This window comes from Carassius gibelio, chromosome A20 (genome assembly GCF_023724105.1).
Source record: "Carassius gibelio isolate Cgi1373 ecotype wild population from Czech Republic chromosome A20, carGib1.2-hapl.c, whole genome shotgun sequence".
Lineage (NCBI taxonomy): Eukaryota > Metazoa > Chordata > Actinopteri > Cypriniformes > Cyprinidae > Carassius > Carassius gibelio.
In genome coordinates this window covers 17,745,666-17,769,878 of record NC_068390.1, presented here as the reverse complement: position 1 = coordinate 17,769,878, position 24,213 = coordinate 17,745,666, and the positions used below count along the sequence as shown (strand labels likewise).

Here is a 24,213-nt window from a genome sequence, read left to right as displayed (position 1 = left end):
TGTTTGATGCTTGTCATGTTGTGGTTCACTGTAATTTATTTTATAGTTATATAATAGCCATAATGTCATATGATATGATGGATTCCATTGTAATAAGGGTAAAGTGCAGATAACATTGGTTAGTAATTAATGTTGTGCGTTAACGCCATCTAGTGTTCGAGCCCTGTACTTCTAGGGGACAGTAGTAAAGGAAGTCCGGCTCATTTCCGCGTTTCGGTTCTTTTGAACAGTTCTTTCAAAGAACCGATTCTAAAGAACGATGCAGCTATTTACCTCATTACATGATTACTGTATATTGCAGCCGTAATGCATCATATTTAAAAGATAAATAGCAGTAAACTATCATGAACAGTTCAGTATGGTTTTTCGTTGAGTCGGACCAAAAAAGACGGTCTCTGAGAGATCTAATTCGCGATTCTAGTTGAGACTCACTTTGTGAGCCGGTTCAATTGATTCAGGACAATTCGGTGCAGTAACATTACATACGTGCCGTTTTGTCCAAACAAAGTATTTTACGGTCGGAATAAATGTGGAAAATCTGATTTAAGTTACCACATACACTACAAATTGTGTCTTTTCCACCATTTTCTTAATATGTAGATAGCTAAAATGGTTCAAATTATTGAGTAATCGATGTATCATTCATATCTTATCTGCGAGTAGCGCAGCGGTTGTGGTGTCCTGAACTGATCTCAGATCAGCGCTGACGTCGAGCCTCGCTGCTCTGACTCCATTTTGTGTGAGGGGACTGTTTCAACGGGCACGACACATCCAAAGGAAAAACACCAGGTTGAGGTACGTACATAAGACAGTATGTACTTAAGACATCTTCATAACTGCCTGACTTCATCTTATAATGGATGTGTTGTTTAAACGATTGTATTTTGTGGAGCGATGCAGCACTTAATGATTTCACTCTGGATGTGGGTCGTGGCCTCGAGCCATTGTTGCAGAGATTTGTATGTGTTTGACAATTGCAGAAAGACAGTATAATCATATGATGGTTGTTTTAACATGTTTGCTCATGTTTTGAAGAGAATGAGCGGTTGTCGTATTTTCATCGGTCGATTAAACCCCTCTGCTCGGGAGAAGGACGTCGAGCGGTTCTTCAAGGGTTACGGAAGAATCAGGGACATCGACCTGAAAAGAGGCTTCGGATTTGTAGTACGTTTTGCCTTTTTACAGTTGAACAGTATTGTAAAAACATGTTATATGCATGTTCAATTGACTATTAATAAAACAAGGGCTGCGTTTCAAAGCCCAGTGAGCTAACGTTACCTAATTAGTGTTATTTGACAGTATTCACCTATGGTGATAGACGGCTCTCATTTATATATTTCTATAAAGTGTGTTGTGCACACACACACACACACACACACACAATTCAATTATATATTATTACTATATATTTTTTAATAAACCACCGTTTGGAGGAAGTCTCTTAGAATAACTAGAAGGTTGCCTTTTTTGCACACAGTTAAAAAACGTAATATTATATTTTTACTATTTTAACTTTCTGTTTTCATATGCTTCAAACTAATTTCAGCAGCCATCATTACCCCAGTGTTCAGTGTCACGTGATTCTTCAGAATTCATTATAATGTAAAGATTTGGGGCTTAAAGGGATATTTCACCCCCCCCCAAAAAATGTCATTAATTACTCACCCTCATGTCGTCCAAATGCCTTCGCTTAAAGACTTTCGTTTATCTTCGGGACACCAATTAAGATATTTTGGATGAAATCCGAGAGCTTTCTGACCCTGCATAGACAGCAATGCAACTGAAATGCTCCCAGGCCCAGAAAGGTAATAAGGACATTGTTAAAATATTTTGTGACATCAGTGGTTCAACTGTAACATTGAGAAGCTACCATTTTTTTTGTGCACAAAAAAAAAACTACTTTATTCAAAAAATTCTCTTCCAGATGAGTCTCCGCCGCCATTCACAAGTGTTTTTCTTTACGCTCAAAAACTATTCTCGTAGCTTCTCAATGTTATGGTTGAACCTGTGATGTCACAGAATATTTTAACTATGTCCTTATTACCTTTCTGGGCCTGGGAGCGTTTCAGTTGCATTGCTGTCTATGCAGGGTCAGAAAGCTCTCCATTTTAATCAAAAATATCTTAATTAGTGTTCCGAAGATGAACGACGCTCTTAAGGAGTTGGAACGACATGAGAATGAGTAATAAATGACAGTATTTTCACTTTTGGGCGAACAATCGCTTTAAGAAACATTTCTGACTTATCCATTTTTGTAGAAACCGTGATTCTTTTGTTGTTGTTTTTTTCAGGATTTATTGATGAATAGAAAGTTTAAAAGTTAAAAAGAACCATTTTACTGACCCCAAACTTTGGAACCGTAGTGTATATAATAATATTATAAAATTCCAAACTTGTAAATATATATATTAAATAAGTAATATTAATTGAAAAAATAATTAGGGATTACCTCTGCAGTATATAATATTCAGATGTAAATCTCGAGTTCTTTCTTTACAGGAATTTGATGATCCGAGAGATGCAGAAGATGCTGTTTATGAGCTTGATGGTAAAGAGCTCTGCAATGAGAGGTATGAATAGTGATTTTTTTCTATCTTACTTTCCTCGGTACATATAGTTTCAAAACAGCCTTCATTTCCTCAGTGAGCAGGCTAAAAGCAACAGGGATAAGGAAAGTCTGTCTAAGAATGATTAGAGAGAGGAAAAGGAAGATTGAGACTTGTGTCTAAGGGATGTTTTGATTTTAGGGTGACCATTGAACATGCCCGTGTCCGTCTGCGTGGAGGCCGAGGCCGTGGTGGTGCTGGTGGTGGAGGTGGAGGTGGAGGTCGTTTTCCTGGTCGGTATAGTCGTGGCTCCCAGGACAGCCGGAGGTAGGGGTCAATTCTGGTTGAATTTTCAAGTTGTGGTTTAGAAATATTTTTTATTTTTGTGAGAAATTACGTTTTGTTCAGCAAGAATGCATTCAATTGATCAAAATTGCCAGTAAAGGCTTTTACATTCTTACCAAAGAAATAGTAAAATTACAAATAAATGCTGTTGTTTTGAAGTGTCTTTTCCTCACTGAAGTAATGGCTGAAAATTTTGCTTTGCCATAACAGGAATAAATTGTTTAAAAAATATATTCAAATTGAATTTAATAATATTACACAATATTACTGGTTTTACTGTATTTTTGATAATATAAATCCAGTCTTGGTAAGAAACTTTTTAAAATCTTTTTTAAAAACAATCTCATTGACCCCAAAACTATTAAACAACAGTGTATATAAATCCAAAAGGTGTGGCATGTTTGCCCATATAGGGTTGTTCAGTTTAGTCTTATTTCTACATTAGAAATCAAGCCAATAACTTGTGTTTCACCTGTCAGGAATCCTCCACCAATGCGCACAGAGAATCGCCTCATTGTGGAGAATCTGTCATCGAGAGTCAGCTGGCAGGTGAGTCTTCAACAATTTCTTCAACACCAAGTTTTGGTGAGGCAGTTATATTCCCAGTCATTGCAAATGACAAAAAAAGTAAGGCTTTCCTAGATAAATGAATAGAATATGAGAGTTATTTAGATAGTTATGTTGATTTAGTAGTTTTTAATTACCCAATTAAATGTAAATCAGTGACAAAAAGTGTCATTCTGAGATTAATTTCAAATTCAAGGTCATATGATAAATACTTCTTTAGTGCTAGAGAAGAGGAAATGGTAAGGTTAAGTCACTTTGCCTCTGTTTTAACCAATTGTTCACCCCTCTATTTGCCAGCCTGACTGTTGTGTCGTATGGAAGAGCTCGCTAATGGTGGAGTTAACCCCTACAGGGCCCCTCTCTCTGCTTAAGCCACTCCCATTGTGTCCCACGCCTAGTTGACCTCCGTCGATCGCATGAGAGCTGTCTGTGAGTGATGCCTTCTCGCTCTAGACGCAGCGGCTGCCGCTACAAAGCACAGTTTGTGACGGTGCCGAGCTGAAAGAGAGAGACAGAGAGTGAGAGAGAGGGGCAGAAAGAGAGCGAGAGAAACAGAGAAACAGAGCCAATCTCTGGTATACACAGTCAATCGAGGGGTTCGGTAATTTGAGAGGCTTCGATCGGTATACTCACCCACCCTGGTCCCAGGTATTAGTCTATAATCTCTTCCTCGCTGTTTACGCTCAAGGGGATGGCACAAGTAGGGTACGATCGATGGAGTAAAGCCATGTGCTCTACCACACTCTATACACTTTTGTTTTGGTAAGAATGCATCTGCAATGTAAATGTTTTTGACATTTTATCAAATGTGGGGCCCTTTTTTAACGAGCTGCTCCAGATATTTCCTCTGCTAGTCTTGTATTTCGGGGGTCTGGGAATGTTACAGCATTGCAAGCCAAAATACCCTTGATTATACGCCACTCTTCTTTTGTTTCAGTGCTTGTTAATTTGGTCTGACAAGACAGAAGTCTTTGTGTTTAGACCGTGTTTAGAAGCCAGGGATGGCCTCACAAAGCTTTGAATAGAGATTTCTAAGACCATGAAATGGGGCTGATTCACTCCTCCACAACACACGTTGTGATTTCAAAGGTGTCAGGTGCTTTTTGCAGTTCTTTTCTGTCTGATTACTAATTCAAAATGTTACCCTACACAGACCCTGTACCTTTTGTTGGTATCCGTGCGCTGAAATGTTCTTCAGCCTAATTTGATCGTTTGTATTGAAGCATATTGAACATGGTCCAGGCTTGAGCATGAGCTGAGAGATTCTCGGACCCCAACTGTGATAGTTCAGTTACTGTGATACTGCATGAAACGTATACTTAGCTAACTCTAAATGCTGGTGTACTGTGTGTAGGATTTGAAGGATTTCATGAGACAGGCTGGAGAGGTTACTTTTGCAGATGCCCATCGGCCAAAGCTTAATGAGGGGTGAGCTGGCTCTTTTCTTTCCCGTCACTCTCCCTGCAGAATTATTTTAGCTTGAATCTCAGTTGATACTGTACTGCTGTTTTGTGTAATGCTTTTATCTTTCTACAGTGTGGTTGAGTTTGCTTCTCATAGTGATCTAAAAAATGCCCTTGAGAAGTTGTCTGGGAAGGAGATCAATGGAAGGAAAATCAAGCTTGTTGAGGCAACCAGGAAAAAGTGAGTTATTCTTGTTTTTGGCTGTCTGTTAAGGTTTAAAGTTTTTAATTTGATTACGTGTTGTTCATGACAAATGTGAAATATACAGTAGGGTTGTGCCGATAGACGATAGTATAGTGTATCGATGATAGTCCGAGATATCGAGGATAGCAGATTTCTCTGTCGCTAGTCAAGACGATATTAGGCTCATTCTGCTATTAATGTATTAAATTATAATAATAACTATTATTTTTATTAGGGCAGCCTATTAGAATTTGGCTATCAAACTGCCCAGCTATTTCACTTCAGCACCGCATTTCACACACACACACATGTGTGTAACGATTTGACTGATCACTTGTTAAATCCATGAAATGAAAGCGATTGAAAATGAGGAGTTGGTGTCCCACACATTTAATGGCTGGTACACGACAACATGCTCTTCTCATACACGAGAGATTAACTCTTTTCTTGGCATTACAAATAAAGACAGAATAAAATCAAGGCGGCAGAGTTAATTTCTCATCCATAGTGCCTCTCACGTAGTCCTTCTCTTAAAGGCTGATCATTTAACTTATAACACACACTATGTGGTGATGATATCACACGAACTGTAGGCTAAGTGCAAGTATGATTCTCATCTTATACAACAGTTCATGAAGTTAATATGGTTATATTTTAGACACAGTGTTGTCTGTTTTGCTCAATTTTGCCCACCAGAAGATAAAGACAAAGCAGAACTGCCATTTAATTTTTTTAATCCACATTTTGAATGAATTTGGTGAATCATTTGGCTTTTGAACCATTGGCCATAGTCGTGTTGACTTTGACGTGGCGCTGCACAGACCGTTTGGCATCAAAGTAACGCGAGAGCGATTCAAAAGCACAAGGAGTCGTCTGCTCTCTAAGCTCTTGCGGTACGTTGATGTCACACACCGATGGGTCTGATGGTGATGAACAACATGAAGTTGAAAAATCCTAGTAATTTAATGAACTATTCATAATGAACCATTTACTGCACTCCTGAATGAATCAGCCATTTGACCGAATCAAACGAATGAATAAATGACTCGATGACTTAATCATTAAGACATTTACCACCACCTACTGGCAGTTTTAGTTTATTTTTTAGAGTATAATTTCATTAACAAAATAATTTAATATTTTCCTGGTAATAATAATAAAATTTAAGAAAATAAGTTAAGTTATAGTTCACCCAAACAAAAATGACAATTCTGTCATCATTTACTCACATGGTCTAAAAGAGTAGGCTATATTTAACTTGATCAAACAAAAATATTTCTCGATGAACCTACTTTTTTGTAATCTGTTTGATGCTTTACACAAAAATGACTTATTACTATTTATTACTAATACTAATTTGATGAGCGATTTAATATGATTAATTAATCATCACATCATGTAATTAATTAGATTAAAAATCTCTTACCAGCCCTAATAAATATATATACTTTTTTTTTTTTTTTCATCTTTATAAGTCACAGTTAAAACATAGAAATTCTACATATAAATAATTTTCTTATGGACTTTCTAATCACCAAAAAAACCTGGAAAAAAAGTTAATAAGAAATTAAAAGATAATAATAAGAAATGCTTCTTGGGCAACAAATTGGCATATTTGAATGATATCTGAAGGATCATGTGACTCTGAAGACCATCACATATTAAATCTTAAAATAGAAATATTTTAATTGTTTAATAGTTTAAATTGTGATGACTATTTCACAATATTACAGTTTTACTATATTTTTTGAGCATAAAAAACTACTTTCAACCCTTAAGTTTTGATTGTTAATATTAACAGATGATTGATTGATTGATTGATTGATTTATTGATTGATTTTTCTCTTGTCCTGTAGATCCAGAACTCGGTCTCGTTCAAATAGCTCATCCCGTTCTCGTTCCAGAGGGCGCTCCACATCACGTTCTCGCAGCCGTAGCCGTTCCCGTTCCCGTTCTCGTTCCCGTTCCCGTTCCCACAGCCCCAAATCACATAACCGCTCCAGAAGTCGGTCCCGTTCGACCAGTGCTTCTCCTGTGAAGCCCAAAGAAGCACCTCGTGCTGAATCAGCGTCACCACCGGCTCCAGCGCAGCGCCCCCCACCGTCCCGTTCCCCGTCCCGTTCCCCGTCTGCTGACAGTCGTCATTAGCCGACGATGCTCTGTTTGCTGAGGGATGCGTCTGTAGTCAAGCACTGCAAGGGGCTGAAGTTAGCAATATTGTCCCATCTTTGACCAGTTTCGGTTCCGAAAGTGGAGGAACAGCCTCTCTCCATGCCATGAGTTTCACAGCACAGCCTCTCTGTTGCTAGTTTGAAGGTATTTGACAGGAGAGTGATCTAAATCAGGAATATACTACTATTTTGGGTGTTTTGTTGAAGTTCATATCTCAAATGGGTATTTTGTGGTTATTTTTATCAACACGTAAAGAGTGAAGTTTGATGTTGAGGCAGTCTTTAATTGTTTAAATATATTCATGGACAAGCCAGTAAATGTGATTTGTTTTCAGAAAGTTTGACTCTTTGTTTTGTGTTAAAAAGATTTTACTAGGGCTTATTGAATAATACATAGAATGAATAATGGCAGACAACAAATGAGTGTTTATTGCTTCATGAAAGGCTGATGATAACATGAATTTCAAATGCAAGAACTGCCACAAATGTGCACAAACAAAGTGAGGCCAGAACAGCCATTTCATATCCAACAAATAAAGTAAAATTAAGTTTCTAATACTTTGTAGTCATTTTACAAAACATTTTTTTTTTTTTGTTACTTCATGAATGTATGTGTGAATTGTTTGTAATGTGGATGCTTGAATTATAATCCAATAAATATCAGAGTTCCCTCCACACTGCATGAAAACAAATTAGATCTTTGTCACATTTGTGAACCCTACATCATATACAAACCTATTCATATGTATGCGTTTAATTTCTCGTTCTGGAGACATGTTTCAATGTTGCATTTGTATGAGTAAACTATGCTTTTTTTTGCAATGGATATTTTCTTTTATTTAACAAAAACAAGATGAGATTTTAATAGTGCGCATTTCTGATCATCCTTTTTAGTATTCCGGTATTTTGAGTATGTAAAAAATCAGACAATGTCAGGTTTTGACTGGATATGTTTTGATGCAAATGCTACCTTTCTGTACCATGACACTGTTAAAAATGAATAAATAAATGAACAGCTGTTAGAAATGAGGTCGGCCATTTTCCAAAATAAAAATCGTATAATCTGAAACCGTAATGACAATATTGCAAAACTAGCCTAAAACAAAAATGCATTACAATGCATTACTCAGTGTTCAAATAAGACCGTAATGGTTTCTTTATGCAGTGTCTAATTGTATGTGGTTGCACAACAGCATAAAAGTGACTGCCTTTTCAGTAGCCTTAAAACTGGAGTCGGTTGCATAAAGTTAAAATAGCCACTAATGTTATGACTGTGTATCTTAAAGGAATAGTTCACGCAAACATTAAAATTCTGTCATCATTCACTCACTCTCATGTTCCAAACCTGTATGAGTTGCTTTCTTATGTTGAACATAAAAGAAGATATTTTGAAGATTGCTGGAAATCAAACAGTTGGTGGTTCCTAATGACTTTTTTTTTTCTACTGTGGAAATTATATTTTATTTTTCTTATTTAAACTGGGCCGATCTACCTTTTTGTAAATTACTTTAAAAAGTCTTGACCAGTGTTATCAGATTACTAACTTTTTAAGATCAGTCTTTTATGCAACCAACCCCAGGTGCCATATTTTTTTATCTAATTTTCTTGATTATATAAAACTAATCAATGTGTTTCTAAGCCATAAAAAAAAACTTATTTAACAGAATACATTTTAAAAAATGTAAAAAAAAAAAACTAAGTTAATTCCTTTATTCAAACAATACATTTGTACAGTACAGTTAAAGGTTTTTATACTCTGTACTGACTATTCAGCATTATGCATATGTTATTTTTTGTCAAGGAGGAACAACAAAATATATAGTTGTTCCTGTGTTATTAATCATTCCCTATGGTCACAGGATCCATGGTACTTTGGTCCCATACTCCTTGAGTCCATTTTGAGCTTTCTAAGCACTATGGGGTCCTCAGATATCACTGTTAGAGGGACCATTAGTTTCTTCAGCTGCTCTTTCCACTGCTCTGTACTCTTTAATTTCTATGTAAATTGAGAAAAAAAAAATTATATATATATATATATATATATTAATCACTTAAAAATATAAAATACTTATTTAGGTTTTTAGGTAGAATTTTACAAAATGGAAATTTGCTGAAATTGATTAATTATTAGGCCTCTCAAGAACAAATTTGGAAAAATTTTGCATTCCATTGCTTGTTCACTGTCAGAATGGGAGTTTAAACAGCTGATAAAAAACATCGCAATAATCCATCACTCGGCTATCAATTAACATCTTATGGAGTAAAAAAGTGTGTTTGTAATAAACAAATTAAATTTAAATTAAAATTGTCGCGTCCAATACAAGTTCTATATCTATATTCCTTTCTCCAAAAACATATGTACAGATCTACCATCACTTACAAGTGAAAGCAGCCCAAAAGAGTTCTAAAAAAATACATATTTGAGGCATTAATCGGATTACTTGTGGAATATTTGTGAATGTTTTTATTGGCTGTTTGAACTCTCATTCGGACAGCAACTCATTCACTGCAGAGGAGGTGAGCACATTATGTACTGCCAAATTTCTCCAAATTTGTTTTGATAAAGATAGTAAAACTCTACATCTTGGATGGCTTGAGTGCAAGTCCATTTTTAGCATTTCAAAACAGTTTATAGAGTTCATGTACCTTGTTGGGATGGTCTCAGTCTCTTATAGCATCTGAACAGGACTATGAAGATAAGGGCCTCGACTATCTGGAACACAATGTAGATGACCGGGAAGAAATACAGCTGACCAATGAGATCAGCAGAAAAGGCCACCTTCAGGATTGTGGTACACAGCTGGATGTTCTGGCAACCCACCTCCATAGAAACAGTCCGTCTGCAACTGAGGACCAAAGGACACAAGTGAACATGATAACCAAAACTGCACAGTGACTGAACAAGAAATCAATTTGGTTGATTATCTTCTGAATGGATTTGCATCTCAGACAGATATACACTACACTACAGCGGACATACATACGGTGCATTCATCCTGAACAGAGTGGACAGGATATATCCACATATGAATCCAGTCAATGGCATCAATGCGGCTGTGGCTATAAGTTGAGGAGACAGCACTGTGAAAATCTTTCCTCCATCAGATAAACCAGCAAGAACCCCAATGACAACACATGAGACCAGCAGGAGCGATAACCCAACCTACAAAACAGCGGAAAAATAAATGCAGAACATGCTTACAATTGTTGGCATGTAGCCAGAGCATTTATACTTTACATTAAACAGTTTGCTTTGCGTGGCTGAGCAGCTTTCCAGAGTGTTGATATAATATTAGATTCACAACATGGCAGAATTAACAGATTAATTTTTTACTCAAGAAATTCACACTTACAGTCGTTCTGTACTTTACACTGCTTACATTGTCTATAACTGAATCATTTACTCAAGTGATTTTTCAAAGACACTGATTCATTCAAAAACTAAACACCACTATTCTGGAGAGCATTTCCTAAAAGCAACTATTATTGCAATCTGTCATTACCAATGTTTTTGGGAAGCGCACCCCTGGTCTGAGTCATGGTTTTGTTTTGGCTTTGCTTAAAAAATTGAATCAAACAGAACCTGAAATGATGTCTATTTACATCTAAGTCAGAGGTCACGTTTACCACTGTTCAGCAGATTTCACAACAGGTTCGATTTGGTCACGCAGATTTGCTCTGTTAACTAACAGAAAGCTGCTTGTTAGTGACTTCTGTGTAAGCTGTGATTCATACATCGCTACACTATGATTGGGTACATGGTCAAGTCTGAACAAGTTTTCACAGGCAAAATATTGCGGGTTTATTGTCCATGGAGTTTCGGTGTATGTCGCACAACGAGAGCACACAACTCACACAAAACTCATTTGTGTAAAACCAAGCAGCTTACTGTTAACTAGAACAAGAGTGGAATTTGCACGGGGAACTTGTTTGCCCTCACACAAAATCATCACATAGAAATGACTTTGCAGAGTAATCGTATATGTGTCGTCGCCTTTACTCTGCTAAAGTCATTATTGAACTGTTGAATAAAAGCAGTAACATATATTCCATGCATGAATTTACACACACCTTGGTGATGATCTTAGAATACTGGGGCACTCGGTAGTTGATCAAGATCCCAATACCGCAGGGCACCAGGATCATAATCAGGGAAAAAATGATGTAAGTGAAAGGAACAAACTGTGCCAGGTTTGAGAAACCCTGGCTGTAGAGGAAGAGCAGGAGTGGCATCATACCCAATCCCAGTGCCGTGGAACAAGCAGTCATCACAATACTAAGGGGAAAAAAATAGATAAAAATAATTAGATACTCTATGTAACCATATTTTCATTAGTGCCCTGTGTTAGAGAAATGCAGATAAAGCACTAGACAAACTTGAATATATATTTAACTCATGTATCACATCAGGTGGGTCTTGGTCTAAACATTGTGCATTAAAATGTAAAGCTAGCCATGAATCATCCCACTTTACCCATAAATATGTATAGGTAGATGCCTCATTCAACAGCTCCAGGCACATAGACATGTCCACCATCTTGCAACGGTCATCTTGATGTCATTCACCATAATAAACAATACATTTTCAAAGATGCCACAATCTTGTATAGCCGATAGATGTAAAAACCACCGGGATTTAAATTCCCGAAGAAACGGGATAAGATTTTACAGGAGAAAATGCGAGAGTGGGGTGGAACCATACATGTAAGGATTGTGGCATCTTTGAATATTCATTGATAATTATGGTGAATGATGTCAAGTTGACCCTTCCAATATGGAGGACACCTTGCGTATAGCGGCCCATGGAAACAGTTGCTTATGAGGAATCTACGTATACATATCAATGCTTATACCATGGTCATTTGCCACTCTTGACCAGTTAAAGTTGTTAATGACTGACGAACGTTCTGAGGTGTGCAATTATTTTCTGGGAAACGCATGACGAACGTAGTTCAAGACAGCTCTCCTGACTGCATTACAGTTTCATACCTCTTCGCATAGTAAAGTTGTAAGAACGTTCACGCATTTTGCACAAAAGGTGTTGTTGTCAGTGCTGCCCTGACGATTTTATCAGTTAGCCTATATAGTGTATCAACTTAAAGGCCACACATGACATTTCTCACTAGCAGTTTAGAGATACAAAGAGGTAAGTTAGCCTAATTCACACACGCTTACTCTCTCTTTGTGTGTCTCTGTCTCTCTCGCTCTCTTTCTAATAACTTCATTAATAACTAAATTAATAGCTTAAAAAAATTAATAGCTTTAAAATTATGTTTTGGAACTAACAAAAAAAGGCATTGGATGAGATGCGGAAGAAATAATCCTACTCACAATTGCGATTTAAGTACAAAAAACAGACGAATCTCTTTAAATATATCTTCTGATCTATGTCTTGAGGACTGGGTTGAAACTCTAGTATAAGCGGAATAATTTACTCTGTGCCGTTGAATTATTCGAAAAATAACACATACTCGAGGTGGTGATGTGGCCACAATGTAAAGTGGAGTCAATTATTACTTTATAATGCACACAAGTACTCAAATTACTGAATTGATTCAATGTTCACGGTTGAACAAAGATATTCTGCGATAACCGATCTAGGATTTTCTTTAATTTAATAATTTAAGATTTTTTCTTATTAAAGTTACCATTATTACCATATCACATCATTACATATATTATTAATAGATTATGCATATAGCATAGATAGAGGGCTATTGTTTACATTTTTCTCAAAAAGCAATTTAATACGTTTTAACTAGAGGAAATAATGAAATCAACTGCAATTATTTAGTTTTTCGAGTTTTCCACAAAAAAAAAAAATACTGTAGACTATAGTTTTAACAAATCAAACTCAACTTTGCTGATCTTTAGTGATTTGTAATGGACCTTTTTCACATTTCAGGGTTCTCAGCAGCAGAAGCCCTCATAGTAGGGGAAACTTCTATAGCAGTGCTTGGGAGACAACCACTAATATATAATTTTTTTTATATTCTCATTTGCTCAAAAAAAAAAACAACAACTCCATGATAGTGTTTTCATGACTTTCAAAAATAGAGAAAAGAGAGAGACTGATTACAGCAGTCAGTAGAGAGAACAATGTCAAATTTATAGTCAGTCCCATAGATGCTGTATTAGAAATACCCTTGCATCAGTGTTAACTTAATTTGATGCAGAGGTAATATGATACAAAGTAGGCTTATAGTGTAATAAATTTACTTTTTTTTATGAACATACAAAATCCTTTGGAGGATTTGCAATGCTGATGACGCTGAAATGCGTCATCACAGTATTGTGAAAAGGGTCCATTTCCCCGGCTATTCAAAAGGAAATCCATAGATCGTGAAATGTTCTTGCATTGTTTGCAACATCATTTTCTTTATTAGTCTACTATTGGTCAGTATTAACTGGCTAAAGAATTACCTGAGGTTTATGTCTCCCTGGAGAGCCAGAGCAAAGATGTTGGAGAGGCTTCCTCCCGGACAGCACCCACAAATTAACACTGATATGCTCTCCATAGGACCCAACTGAAACAGCTTTGCAAAGCAGAAGGCTGTGAGGGGCATTATACCATATTGAGCCCCAACTGCAATTGCCACCCCTTTGGGTTTGATGAGATAACTTTTGATTTTTGAGATTTCCATTGTGCATCCAAGAGACACCATGGTGATAAAAAGAATAACAATTAACACAAAGCGGATAACCAGGTCCGCATTGACACTGAATGCAGAGTCATTTGAGGTGGTGTTGTTTATATTCCTTTCAAAGCTTGAAAAATTGGATTCGATGGTTGAATTTGCAGTGACCACCATTTTCGATTTCGAAATGTTTTCAGAAACTGTGAGATAAAAGAGAGTGTCAGAAACGTTCATGTAATCCAATAAATAACAACAAATGCTTAAGTTGTTTTAAGTATATTTGTTTTTGTAGAAAAATCAATCTCAAGCCTACCTTTGCTTCATGCAGTCTTTCGGTGACTGTGTGGAATGTTTTCAGAAAGCCAGTGAACAAGTCAGAGAAAAATAGAGGTTTCCTATCGGTCCTCTAATCTGGCACAGGTTTTGTGTCTGTGTATGTGTGTGTGTGTGTGTGTTTCAGATGGTTGGTTCCTTAACCCTTTAAGGGGCTAAGTATAACTTCTACATGTTTTAAACACATTTACATTTAATATCACAGTGTAGTCATTTCTGAATACAGACAGTTGTACACACCTCAAAACAATGTAGGAACATAACAGCATAACAACAGAATTCTGTTTCTTCACACAGTTGTTTACAAACAAAACCGAAGATAATTGAACATTTTCTCATTTCTAACACAAATATGCTTTTTTGGTCATTTTTCGGACATGTCGCCTTTCATATGTTTTTCCTACGCTAAGAAATTAATCATAACAATTTAATTCATTAATACTAATTTGAATATTTCCATATGTATCACAACCATTGGAAGAATTTCAGCACATGTAATGCAAATTGATAATTTCCTTTATAAGTTACTAAATAGAAATGTACGAAAGTTATAGGTTTCATTGCCATGTTTCAGAGCTGAAATTTGTGCAAGCTGTGATTCTCATGTTCTTTGCAACACACTTCAGTTAACCACATCCTACCCAACACAACACTCACGAAATGCCAATGGAAGAATCATGTTTTCAGATTTACAATAACATGTCTTGACATTTCCAATAATCATCCAGTTAGTCAACATCTAACAACTAAACAACACAAGTTTTTACGTAAGTTTATTTTTTCTAGACAAAAGGCTAGGCTATCTCAGCATGATATCAGTGTTTCTACTCTAAAAAACACTGAGTTCAAAACAACCCAATTTAATGTGGTTTAAGGTACAAAAAGGCAATTAAAACAGAGAAAGTCTGTAAATGCTTTAAAATTTTTATATAAATCTGTATTAGTATAAATCCACTCTATATGTATGTTTATTATATACAGGTAACATGTTCTTGCTAATAATAATAAAAAAAGAAAAGTGAGGTGTATGCTGATTGGCTAGCTATCCAGTGCATTGTGATTGGCCAAATACATCAAGAGTGTGACGGAAATGTTACGCCCCTCAACATACTGTGATGCAGTGTCCCAGCGCCATGAGTCAAAACCAATAAAACTCCTTACAAACGAGGCATTGTTGCATCCAGTGGGGACATAATTACTGATTATAATGACTTATACTGTCTTTTTACACACTGTGTTGCATATTGCGACACATAAACTTAAAACCATGTCTGCATTTGTGATCGAAGAAATGACAAACAACAAGTGCTGCTCTAAACTGCTCAAAACTGGCGTTTGAATCATCGGTTGGCAAGTCTTTTACATATGAAAATGTACTTACAGACTATGTGTCAGAAGTGCCAGACTGTCCTTGCAAAGTTGGAACTGCCCCACTTCATAGAAACAGCCTTCCCAGGTTCAGGAAACAGTCCTCCATAAAATACTCTGCACACATCTGAATATTTGTGTTGACCTGTTCTGGAACAGTGTTGTAAATAGAATTTATTCACTGATTACTAGTTATGTCCTCTTTTGGAAGGCCAAACAAAGTATTTTTGCTTTCCCCTACGATACAGCATTTTCACAACATGGCACCGGTGCAACACCTTCTTTCTTTGCATGTTCTCTGGACAACATTATGCAAATCTTCCCACATCGTGACGTAGATGTGGGGACGTGTTTAAATGAGGTGTTTTAGTGGGGTGTGGACGAGTCTTAACTTTTATAAAGAATATCTCTTTGGGTTTGACACTTTATTCTTTGCAATTTTATGGATCTTATCTATGCACAAACAGCTTGTTACACTCCAAAAAGAAAAGAAAACTTGAAATTGCAACATATGTCCCCTTTAATACGTAGGCCATACATATTACCTATATTTAAACTTAATTTAAACTTTAACAAACATAAGATATAAACATTAAACATTTAGAAGTTATTCATTACACAGTACTAGTAATGAAGCAAAGTCAGATATTTTCTTTAAAATAGGTTATTATCAACAGTACTACTAATGACTCAAGATCAGTTAGACATTTTAATGCATTACTACACTATATTATTTTGAATAACACTACAAACTAATTTTGATTAGTCAACTGTTTTTTAAACAATTGAACATAATCTTAATCTGATAAGATTGCTCTCATAAAGAATAAGTATATTGCCATCTAGTGTTGACTATTAAATATTATAAACATTATGTGTCTGAAACAGAAAAGTATCCGAAAATTGCAGCTATCTTTAATGCTCCGACAAAATTGAATGACTAACATCATCCATGTTATGAACTGTCTGAGCTTTTATCTAACATAATAGTATTTACTACATTATGCACTGTTATGAGAGTACACATATTTTTATACTTGACTGATATAAGGTGTGCATTTATGTACATACGCTGGTATTGCACTTATCAGAAATTGAACAGGAAGGGAGATTTAATCCTGCAGTGAAGCAGAGCCCCCCTGAGGAGTTTGGGGGAAGGGTGCTGGACTGGTGGGTAATGCAGATTGTCTGAGCTCATAGTTGCAAACAAATGCTTTACAACATTGCGTTTTGGCTGGTCACTCTTCAACCCAGCATCAGTTTCCTGTAGTCTGTTTCCTTCTCCACAGCCAGTACTAGAAAACAGACATTTGGGAGTGCAAAAATTATTATTTTTTTTGTTCTATTTCTATTTATGTATTTTTATCTCATTTAAAGGGTATTTTTTGTTCTGGTATAAAGTGTGTCAGAGTAAAGACTTGAGTGAAGTAAAGGGTGAGTATTTTTGTGTTTGCACGAGTCCTCAGATTTGGTCTCTGACATTATGGGGAAGTGAACACTACTATGTGTTTGTTTTCACCCTTTTACTGATCCAGCAGCTCCTTTAATCCACCTTTAAGCTCCTTATCTGTAGCACTATTTTGAGGAGAGAGGGGAAAAATACACTGTCTTGCTTTTGGGAAGTTTGACAGTTGAGTTTTATTGATTTAAATCATATAATTAAGATATATAAAAGTTCTGTGGTCTCATGAAATTTATGCAATTTGATTAGAGTCTATTTTACATATGTATGTGATAAGATTTGTGGCCTTTTTGGTCATTAAACAAAGTGTTTTTTTTGTGTGTTTTTTATTGGTAACAAATGCATTTTTATAGTATGACAGACTATGAACAATATTATTTAGACATGTCCCTTATAAAGTAATTTCAAAGTTTAAAACTATTTAACAATTTTAATTAAATAGACAATCACCGTCCCAACAGCAAAAACAATGTTGTTACTTTCAGAGATTTTTAAAAGAATTGTCAGTGTATTTTTCACTGACCTCTGGACATGTAGTCAATATTTATTTTTTATTTTTTTATCTGCTAATTTATTTTCCGAAACTTGTGATTAATAAAAAAAGAAACCCACAAATGATCTTTTTACAACTTGCTTTGTTTATGTAAATATATTAATAAGTAATCAGAATGTAGCTATTTCAAAAAAAATTACCTAAATATGTGTGTAGGAATTAAGTTTATTTCGATTTTTGTAGTTGTTTTAAACTGTAACCCATATTGATCTATATCACAGTAGCTTATATACGTCTGTGGTTTGTATTGTTATTGATCTAATAATAATAAAATAAGAATGTTAACAATGCTTTAAATATTTATCGTGTAGTATTACTCACAAATATCTGTAGTATTAGTAATCACCATATTAGTCACAAAAAGCACTGAGCACTTTCCACGTGTCTTGATAATAGCAAGACAAAAAAATAAACTACAATTTCCATGAAGCATTCTCATTAAAAGAGCTTTCCTTCGACTTGAAGTAGACGCAACTCAGAACTGCTGCTTGGGTGTTGTAGTTGTACATAATAGATTCGCTGTTACATATCCCAACCACTTCGTTCTAAAAAAACAACAAATCCCACAATGCCTTGCGCCATAATCGAAGGCGTGACACGCCACGGTAAATGTCCGTGTGTAGGCGAGTCACGTGTGGAGAGTCCGTTGATCTCGTTTCGTGTAAGCAGTGCATCTCTCCTGCCTGTTCATTTGACTTGGGCCCCATTTCATGTTGTTTTCAAAACAACATTTAGTGTAGATTTGTCTATCTTCACCGAAGAATGAGCGACAACGATGATATCGAAGTGGACAGTGATGTAAGTATAGTTATTAGTGTTTGTACTTTTCATGTATGAGAACGAAACCTCTTGTATTTTCGATACTTGAGTCTCAATACGAAGCTAGCCTGTTAGCTTGTTAGCCATCCTGGCGTTTAAAATCATTTTCCAGTCAGTTAAATGAGAATATCAAGCCAGATGAGCAATTACACACGGGGGTCGAGTTTATACTCGTCTCCGTGTATTTACATTTGCGATTCTGTGTACTAAAACCATGCAATGCACCCATCAATAGCCAGTTAACGTTAAGTATCTCACTTACAGCTTTAGCTACATTTGTACTTTTCTGTTCTTTTTTTTTTTACAGGAATAATCACCGACATTTCACTCTTTGGTGCGTAATAAACGGGCCGATTGATCCAGTTTAGCGTTTAATGTCAAAAATTGCATCTCTTTTTGAGATTAGCCACCATTTATTTCCGGGTAGGTACTGAACGGTCGTGACTTATTTGCATCAGTGGACGACAAAACAAGATAGAATCAAGCCAAAAAGAGTGTAGACTGAGAATTGAACGAGGAAGAGCAGAGAAGCACACGGTCTGCTCGTTTTGAGTGGGTTCAGGGAGCTCAGTGCTCGACAGCAGGGCACTTGCTGCAGGAGGGAGGGACGGGCGCGAGCCGCATCTAAACTGCGAGTGCGCAATGCTAGCGCTGTAACGTTAGATAATTGCGCATTAGTTGAACGATGTCAATACGTCGACAGAGTGATCCCTCGTAATGTTTGCATTTCACCCAAATTAGATCTTGTTCTTGATACATTAGACGGTGTATGAATAAATAAGCAACTTTTTTTGCAATTTGTTTTCCATTACCAAATGATTAATGAACAGACAATACAGTGATAGAAAAGAGGGATAAATAAAATTAACAATACATTTTTTTTTTTTGTGAAATGCAAAAAAATTAGAAAAGATGCAATGAAGATCTATCAGTTCCTAATGTTCTGTATCAAATGTTCTATTTTCAGTATTAAAGTCACACAGATCTGAAACAACATGAAAATGCGATTTAATGTTTTGAATTAACTTTAAATATACTGTAAAATTTCTAGGCCGGGCAGTGACAGTGATGTTTTAAGGCAGTTGATTTCTTAGGGTTTCATATTACATTACTATACATTTGTGATGGTCCTTTTATTAAAGCGTATTGCTTATGTTTATACCATTATCCATCACGATAAACCAGGGCCCTGATCAAGTGCATGAACCTGCTGCTTAACAAGTAATGCTAACAAACATAAATCCGTTCCCCACCTGTATGGCTTTCAAACAAAAAGATATGTTTCTAGTGCTTTTATCAATTCGATGGAGGTTAATGCAATCCAAAGGGACATTGGTCCTCACTGACTTTCATTCTACAAATTAAACGCATTTTTTGTGTTCCACAGTCCTTCAGATATGGAATGACACGAGGGTCAGTAAATGATGTCAAAAGCTTTATTTTTGAGTGAGCTATCACTTTAAGTAGTGACCGGTCAGTGTGAAAGGTGTGTCAGTTCTAGTACATAGCAAGATGTTAAAAATGGCACTCATCACAAAGCAGGCTTGTTTTTACTAGCCTTGAGATTTCATTGGCTAGACTGGAGACACTAGGTATGCACTGCAGTGTCCCCAAAGTCCTGTTTATCCCCCTTCTTTTTGTGCTGGAAGGAAATACTTTTTCTTATCAGGATGTTGTGATCATAGAACAACAAGAGGGCAGATTGTAGACTATATTCCGAGAAAGCTTTCATCTGCAGTAGTGCTTATCATTTTGCTTTCTTTTATGTAAGTTGCAGCCCTTTATACCTTTAATTTCGTGGAGACGTTGTGCTTTTTTATGATAGAATTGTGGAGAAACCACATGCATAGTTTTCACTATACTTGAGTGCAGAATAGCCCTGGTCATGTTGAGCACTTGGCCACTTCACGTGCATGTAATTCAATCCTGACATTGGCAGTGTACAGCTTAATCTTCTAGACATTAGACAGACGGACTGGATCTGCCAGTAGCACTATGGCCACATGTAGCTCTTCAGGTGCAGCATTGACACTGGAATGTCTTTGTGCTGCCCGGTGGCACTTCAGCATTCGGATAACTGCTTTCGCTTTTGTTTCTTTTTTCCAAGGAATGCAAAAAGGGCACTTGTTAATGAGTCACTGGAATCGAAACCGGTTTTACAGCTGTGCTTTTATATAATAGCAGTGTGTTGGCCAACCCCAGTGACATTGGACTCCAGTGGCCATGTTGTCTGAGGGATAGTACAGTTGCAGTCTTTGTTCTATAAAAGCAGATACGTCACATATTAGTGTGTCTTAAATTAAAAATAAAATAAAAACTAATAAAAAACATAGTCCACAAGAATAATCTCCAAAGAAAAGACCATATGCAAGTTCTATTACAACACTCAATTGTCATGATCACTTAGTCAAAAAAAATAGAATCTAGTTTTTGAGAGTTGAAGGTCTGATTTACTACATAGTTTGCTAGTCAAACTATAAGTGTTTCCTTATAACTAACACTATTAGCCAAAGGCACCATGACCAGTGAAGACGCTGACGCCGCTGTGGTTCTCTCTTTGCAGGCAGACAAACGGGCACATCACAATGCGCTGGAGCGCAAACGTAGGGACCACATCAAAGACAGCTTTCACAGCCTTCGGGATTCCGTTCCCGCCTTGCAAGGGGAAAAGGTTAGTGAATGTCACTATGAGGAACTCAAGTAGGCATAAAGGATGTTTTGATTAGTACGCTTTTTGTTAATGAAATGTCAGCTGTTACACTGAATGTGATGACTTAAAATGTTATAATGAGGAGTTTAGCATGGGATTCCTGTGTGGAGGTGTGAATGAAAAGCGTAATGAGAATTGGGAGCAGAGTGAGATCCCAGTATAGGCGTGATGCCAGGAAGCCATTACAAGGGGAAATGTGGTTTCTCCTTCCTCTAGTGTTTCATACTTGGAATAGAACTTTCAAGAATGTAATGGAAATCATTTTTGATAGAGATATATTTCTAGCCATATGACTTGGGTTGCACAATATTCTGGTACCATATTGGTTCTTGGCTGATGTAAGTTTATGTATCTATTGGTATCGCTTAGTATTAGATATTTTTGCTCTGTTTTTACATTTATATCAAGTTAGTGTTTGATGACGGCAAAGGTCAAGTTAATCTTTAAAAACCATTAAATGTAGTATTTAGCTAATCTCAAAATGAATGTTTCTCATACTGTACATTATAATGTCATGATGCCTATGTACACTTGAAGCATTTAAAACAAATGATTTTAGTTCAGTGTTATTTTTCATTAATTTGGCTAAATTAGTATAGAAATGTAATATTGGTCATAAAATAATTAATGCTTCCCTAAGCATTTTACTCTAGTGAATTTATGGCTTTTTCCACCATCCAGCACTCACTTAGTAATCTTTGATAGCATGATTAGGAATTTAATAATGCAGTTATTAGAATGAATGTGTATTTTTATACTGTAAATTGTAATGTTGTGATGCTGAATTTTTTATTGAATATTTGATCGTGTTTCAATCAGTTTTCAGCCATTTATTGGGTATTTGCTCTTATAACATAAAAATTCTTGGCTTATCAGTATCGATCAGAATTTTCCAAATGTGTAGCTATTTAACTAGGAGGTTTTTAAGCTATTTGGGTTTTTATTGGGGTTGTTTGGGGTTCAAATGTGTGCAATGTAACTGCATTCCTTGCGTCAAATTCTAGTTTTTAATTTGTTGCTGACAGCAATCTATCAAACAGGCATCCCGAGCTCAAATCTTAGACAAGGCCACAGAGTACATCCAGTACATGCGACGGAAAAACCACACACACCAGCAGGACATCGATGACCTGAAGAGACAGAACGCTCTGCTGGAGCAACAAGGTGCGTGACGCTGCATTACTCCTCGCTTTTGTCATCTGGTCTTGTAGGTTTCTGTGCAGAATTTAGATTTTAATTCAGAATCTAATTTGGCTGTAGTAATGCCTCATACAACATATGATTTTAGGCAAAAAAAAAAAAAAAAAAGAATAATGTTTCGTCCTTTGTTTTTAATCTTCAGTACGGGCACTGGAGAAAGTCAATGGGACCACGCAGCTGCAGGCCAACTACTCCTCTTCAGACAGCAGCCTGTACACCAACCCCAAGGGCAGCGCTGTGTCGGCCTTCGACGGTGGTTCCGACTCAAGCTCGGAGTCTGAGCCGGAGGAACAGCGTTCCCGGAAGAAGCATCGCGGAGAGGACAGCTAAACAGCGGCTCCTCGGCCCGCACCACAAAGTTCTCCTCTGAGGGGAGGGAGAGTCACAGCAATGGCCTGTTTCTTGTTGTTTTTTGTGTACCTCAGTCGCCCCAAACTACCTTGATCTATCTCTTTCAGTGAATGTCAACCCTCGATTCCACACCTGAAGAAACCTCCGCCAGGTTTACGAGAGAGGGACGCCTGCTACGGGAAGAACACTCGCGGAAAACACAACTTGTTTTTACTCTCCCTCCCTCTCCGACTCTGTTCGTCCTTCTTGTGTCCTGGCACACGCAACAACAAACGATGATTTAAACCCAAATTGAGGCAGCTTTGCAACTTAAGGACTTGATGCTTTGTATGTTTGTTTTTATTTTGTACCCTTGTCTTCAATCCCTCCAGATGGAAATCCAAAGGGGTGAATGAGGCGTACAGCTCCTAGCACTGCTAAAAATATCCTTTTTTTTTTAATTTAATTTTGTTGAATAACTCCAAGCCTGCTTAGAACTTACCCTTAGCCGATTTGTCCCAGGTGGTTTGCCTTTCTAAATATTTGTTACATTTCCATAAAGGAATGTTTTAATAGTATCTATCAATGTACCCCTTGTTAGACCTATGGGATGAGTGAGCGATAAAATCCCTTATTTAAAAAAGAAAAAAAAGATTCTTCATGGGAAGGCTGCTGAGCTTGTGTTGTATTTGTTGTTTTAGCCTGATGTAGTAAAGTTTACGGGTTGGGGTAAAAGAGATTTTGTTTAAAAAGGGGTTAAAGTAAACCGTGATTAAACCTATATTTTGCATCTGTCACCTGAGCCTCCCAAACATGTTTTTCACTTGGGAATATAAATGTTACGAATGATGTTCCCCCCACAAAGCTAGTCAATATTGAAAGAGTAGGTTCATGTCGTGACTTTTAAAGGTAATTGTTCATTGGAAACTGCTGCACACTGCAAAAGTTGCATTTTAAGTATCTAGGAGTGCGTGTGTGAATCTTTTACCATGTTTTCCACTTAGTACATTAGTAAACTGAGTAGGTCTGATACCATACATGGAAATTACTGGTATGTTGTACATACTGCCAGCAGCTGAGGCCTACCTTTACAATGAGAAGATTAATAAACTATTTTATCCTTTACATATACTGAGTGGTTCCTTTGGTTCTCTATATATGTTTGACTCCAAGGTCCCAGTTGTCCACAACAAAAAGTCTTTATAACTTTAAGATGTTTGGGATTTACCGATTAAGGAAATTTAATATTTTTGATCTTTGCTTAACTATAATATTGCACATGTAAACTAATCTATGATCTCCATTTTTATACATGATCCTTTTCAGGTCTAAAAAATAGACAGTGTAATAGATAGTGGAAACCCTGGCTCTTCAAAAGAAAAGAATACAAATTATTTTAATGCTTTTGTCTTCTTTTAAATAAATTTATGCCATCGCAAAGAAAAAAAAACGGCTGCAGTTTTATACTACACTAATATTTTATTACATTTAATTTGATCCATTTACTCGCTCTCATGTTTCAAA

The 24,213-nt window shown here is 36.5% G+C and overlaps 3 protein-coding genes across 5 annotated transcripts; 2 read left to right on the top strand and 1 right to left on the bottom strand.

The window, feature by feature from the left end:
• The first annotated feature begins 627 nt into the window (after positions 1-627).
• On the top strand, positions 628-8,302 carry LOC127938563 (serine/arginine-rich splicing factor 5). 2 transcript variants are annotated; one of them, XM_052535259.1, is made up of 8 exons: positions 628-795; positions 1,036-1,164; positions 2,500-2,570; positions 2,748-2,873; positions 3,371-3,440; positions 4,813-4,886; positions 4,995-5,102; positions 6,962-8,302. In XM_052535259.1, the coding sequence occupies exons 2-8, from the start codon at positions 1,039-1,041 to the stop codon at positions 7,251-7,253; spliced, it is 867 nt and encodes a 288-aa protein (XP_052391219.1). In that variant the 5' UTR covers positions 628-795; positions 1,036-1,038; the 3' UTR covers positions 7,254-8,302. The 2 variants fall into 2 exon arrangements, with proteins under 2 accessions (XP_052391219.1, XP_052391220.1); XM_052535260.1 differs by having other exon boundaries at positions 677-811.
• A 669-nt stretch (positions 8,303-8,971) lies between these two features.
• Positions 8,972-14,395, bottom strand: LOC127938561 (hepatic sodium/bile acid cotransporter-like). Its single transcript, XM_052535258.1, has 6 exons — positions 14,228-14,395; positions 13,700-14,114; positions 11,348-11,552; positions 10,261-10,439; positions 9,923-10,122; positions 8,972-9,272 (listed from the first exon to the last, which is right to left on the bottom strand). The coding sequence occupies exons 2-6, from the start codon at positions 14,086-14,088 to the stop codon at positions 9,202-9,204; spliced, it is 1,044 nt and encodes a 347-aa protein (XP_052391218.1). The 5' UTR covers positions 14,089-14,114; positions 14,228-14,395; the 3' UTR covers positions 8,972-9,201.
• Positions 14,396-18,247: 3,852 nt separating this feature from the next.
• LOC127938484 (protein max-like) lies at positions 18,248-23,814 on the top strand. Of its 2 annotated transcripts, none has more exons than XM_052535134.1 (4): positions 18,248-18,428; positions 21,013-21,120; positions 22,200-22,323; positions 22,502-23,814. In XM_052535134.1, exons 1-4 carry the CDS (start codon positions 18,393-18,395, stop codon positions 22,687-22,689), a joined length of 456 nt encoding a protein of 151 aa, XP_052391094.1. In that variant the 5' UTR covers positions 18,248-18,392; the 3' UTR covers positions 22,690-23,814. The 2 variants fall into 2 exon arrangements, with proteins under 2 accessions (XP_052391094.1, XP_052391093.1); XM_052535133.1 differs by having other exon boundaries at positions 22,185-22,323.
• The last annotated feature ends 399 nt before the right edge of the window (positions 23,815-24,213 follow it).

Coding starts and splice junctions, on each gene's coding strand:
- LOC127938563 (XM_052535259.1), top strand. CDS start 1,039: ATGAGCGGTTGTCGTATTTTCATCGGTCGATTAAACCCCTCTGCTCGG. Junction 3,441..4,812: donor CATCGAGAGTCAGCTGGCAG/GTGAGTCTTCAA, acceptor TACTGTGTGTAG/GATTTGAAGGATTTCATGAG. Junction 4,887..4,994: donor CGGCCAAAGCTTAATGAGGG/GTGAGCTGGCTC, acceptor ATCTTTCTACAG/TGTGGTTGAGTTTGCTTCTC.
- LOC127938561 (XM_052535258.1), bottom strand. CDS start 14,088: ATGGTGGTCACTGCAAATTCAACCATCGAATCCAATTTTTCAAGCTTT. Junction 11,553..13,699: donor CAGGGAGACATAAACCTCAG/GTAATTCTTTAG, acceptor TTTTCCCCTTAG/TATTGTGATGACTGCTTGTT. Junction 10,440..11,347: donor ATTCTAAGATCATCACCAAG/GTGTGTGTAAAT, acceptor GCTGTTTTGTAG/GTTGGGTTATCGCTCCTGCT.
- LOC127938484 (XM_052535133.1), top strand. CDS start 18,393: ATGAGCGACAACGATGATATCGAAGTGGACAGTGAT. Junction 18,429..21,012: donor ATATCGAAGTGGACAGTGAT/GTAAGTATAGTT, acceptor CTCTCTTTGCAG/GCAGACAAACGGGCACATCA. Junction 21,121..22,184: donor CCGCCTTGCAAGGGGAAAAG/GTTAGTGAATGT, acceptor TGTTGCTGACAG/CAATCTATCAAACAGGCATC.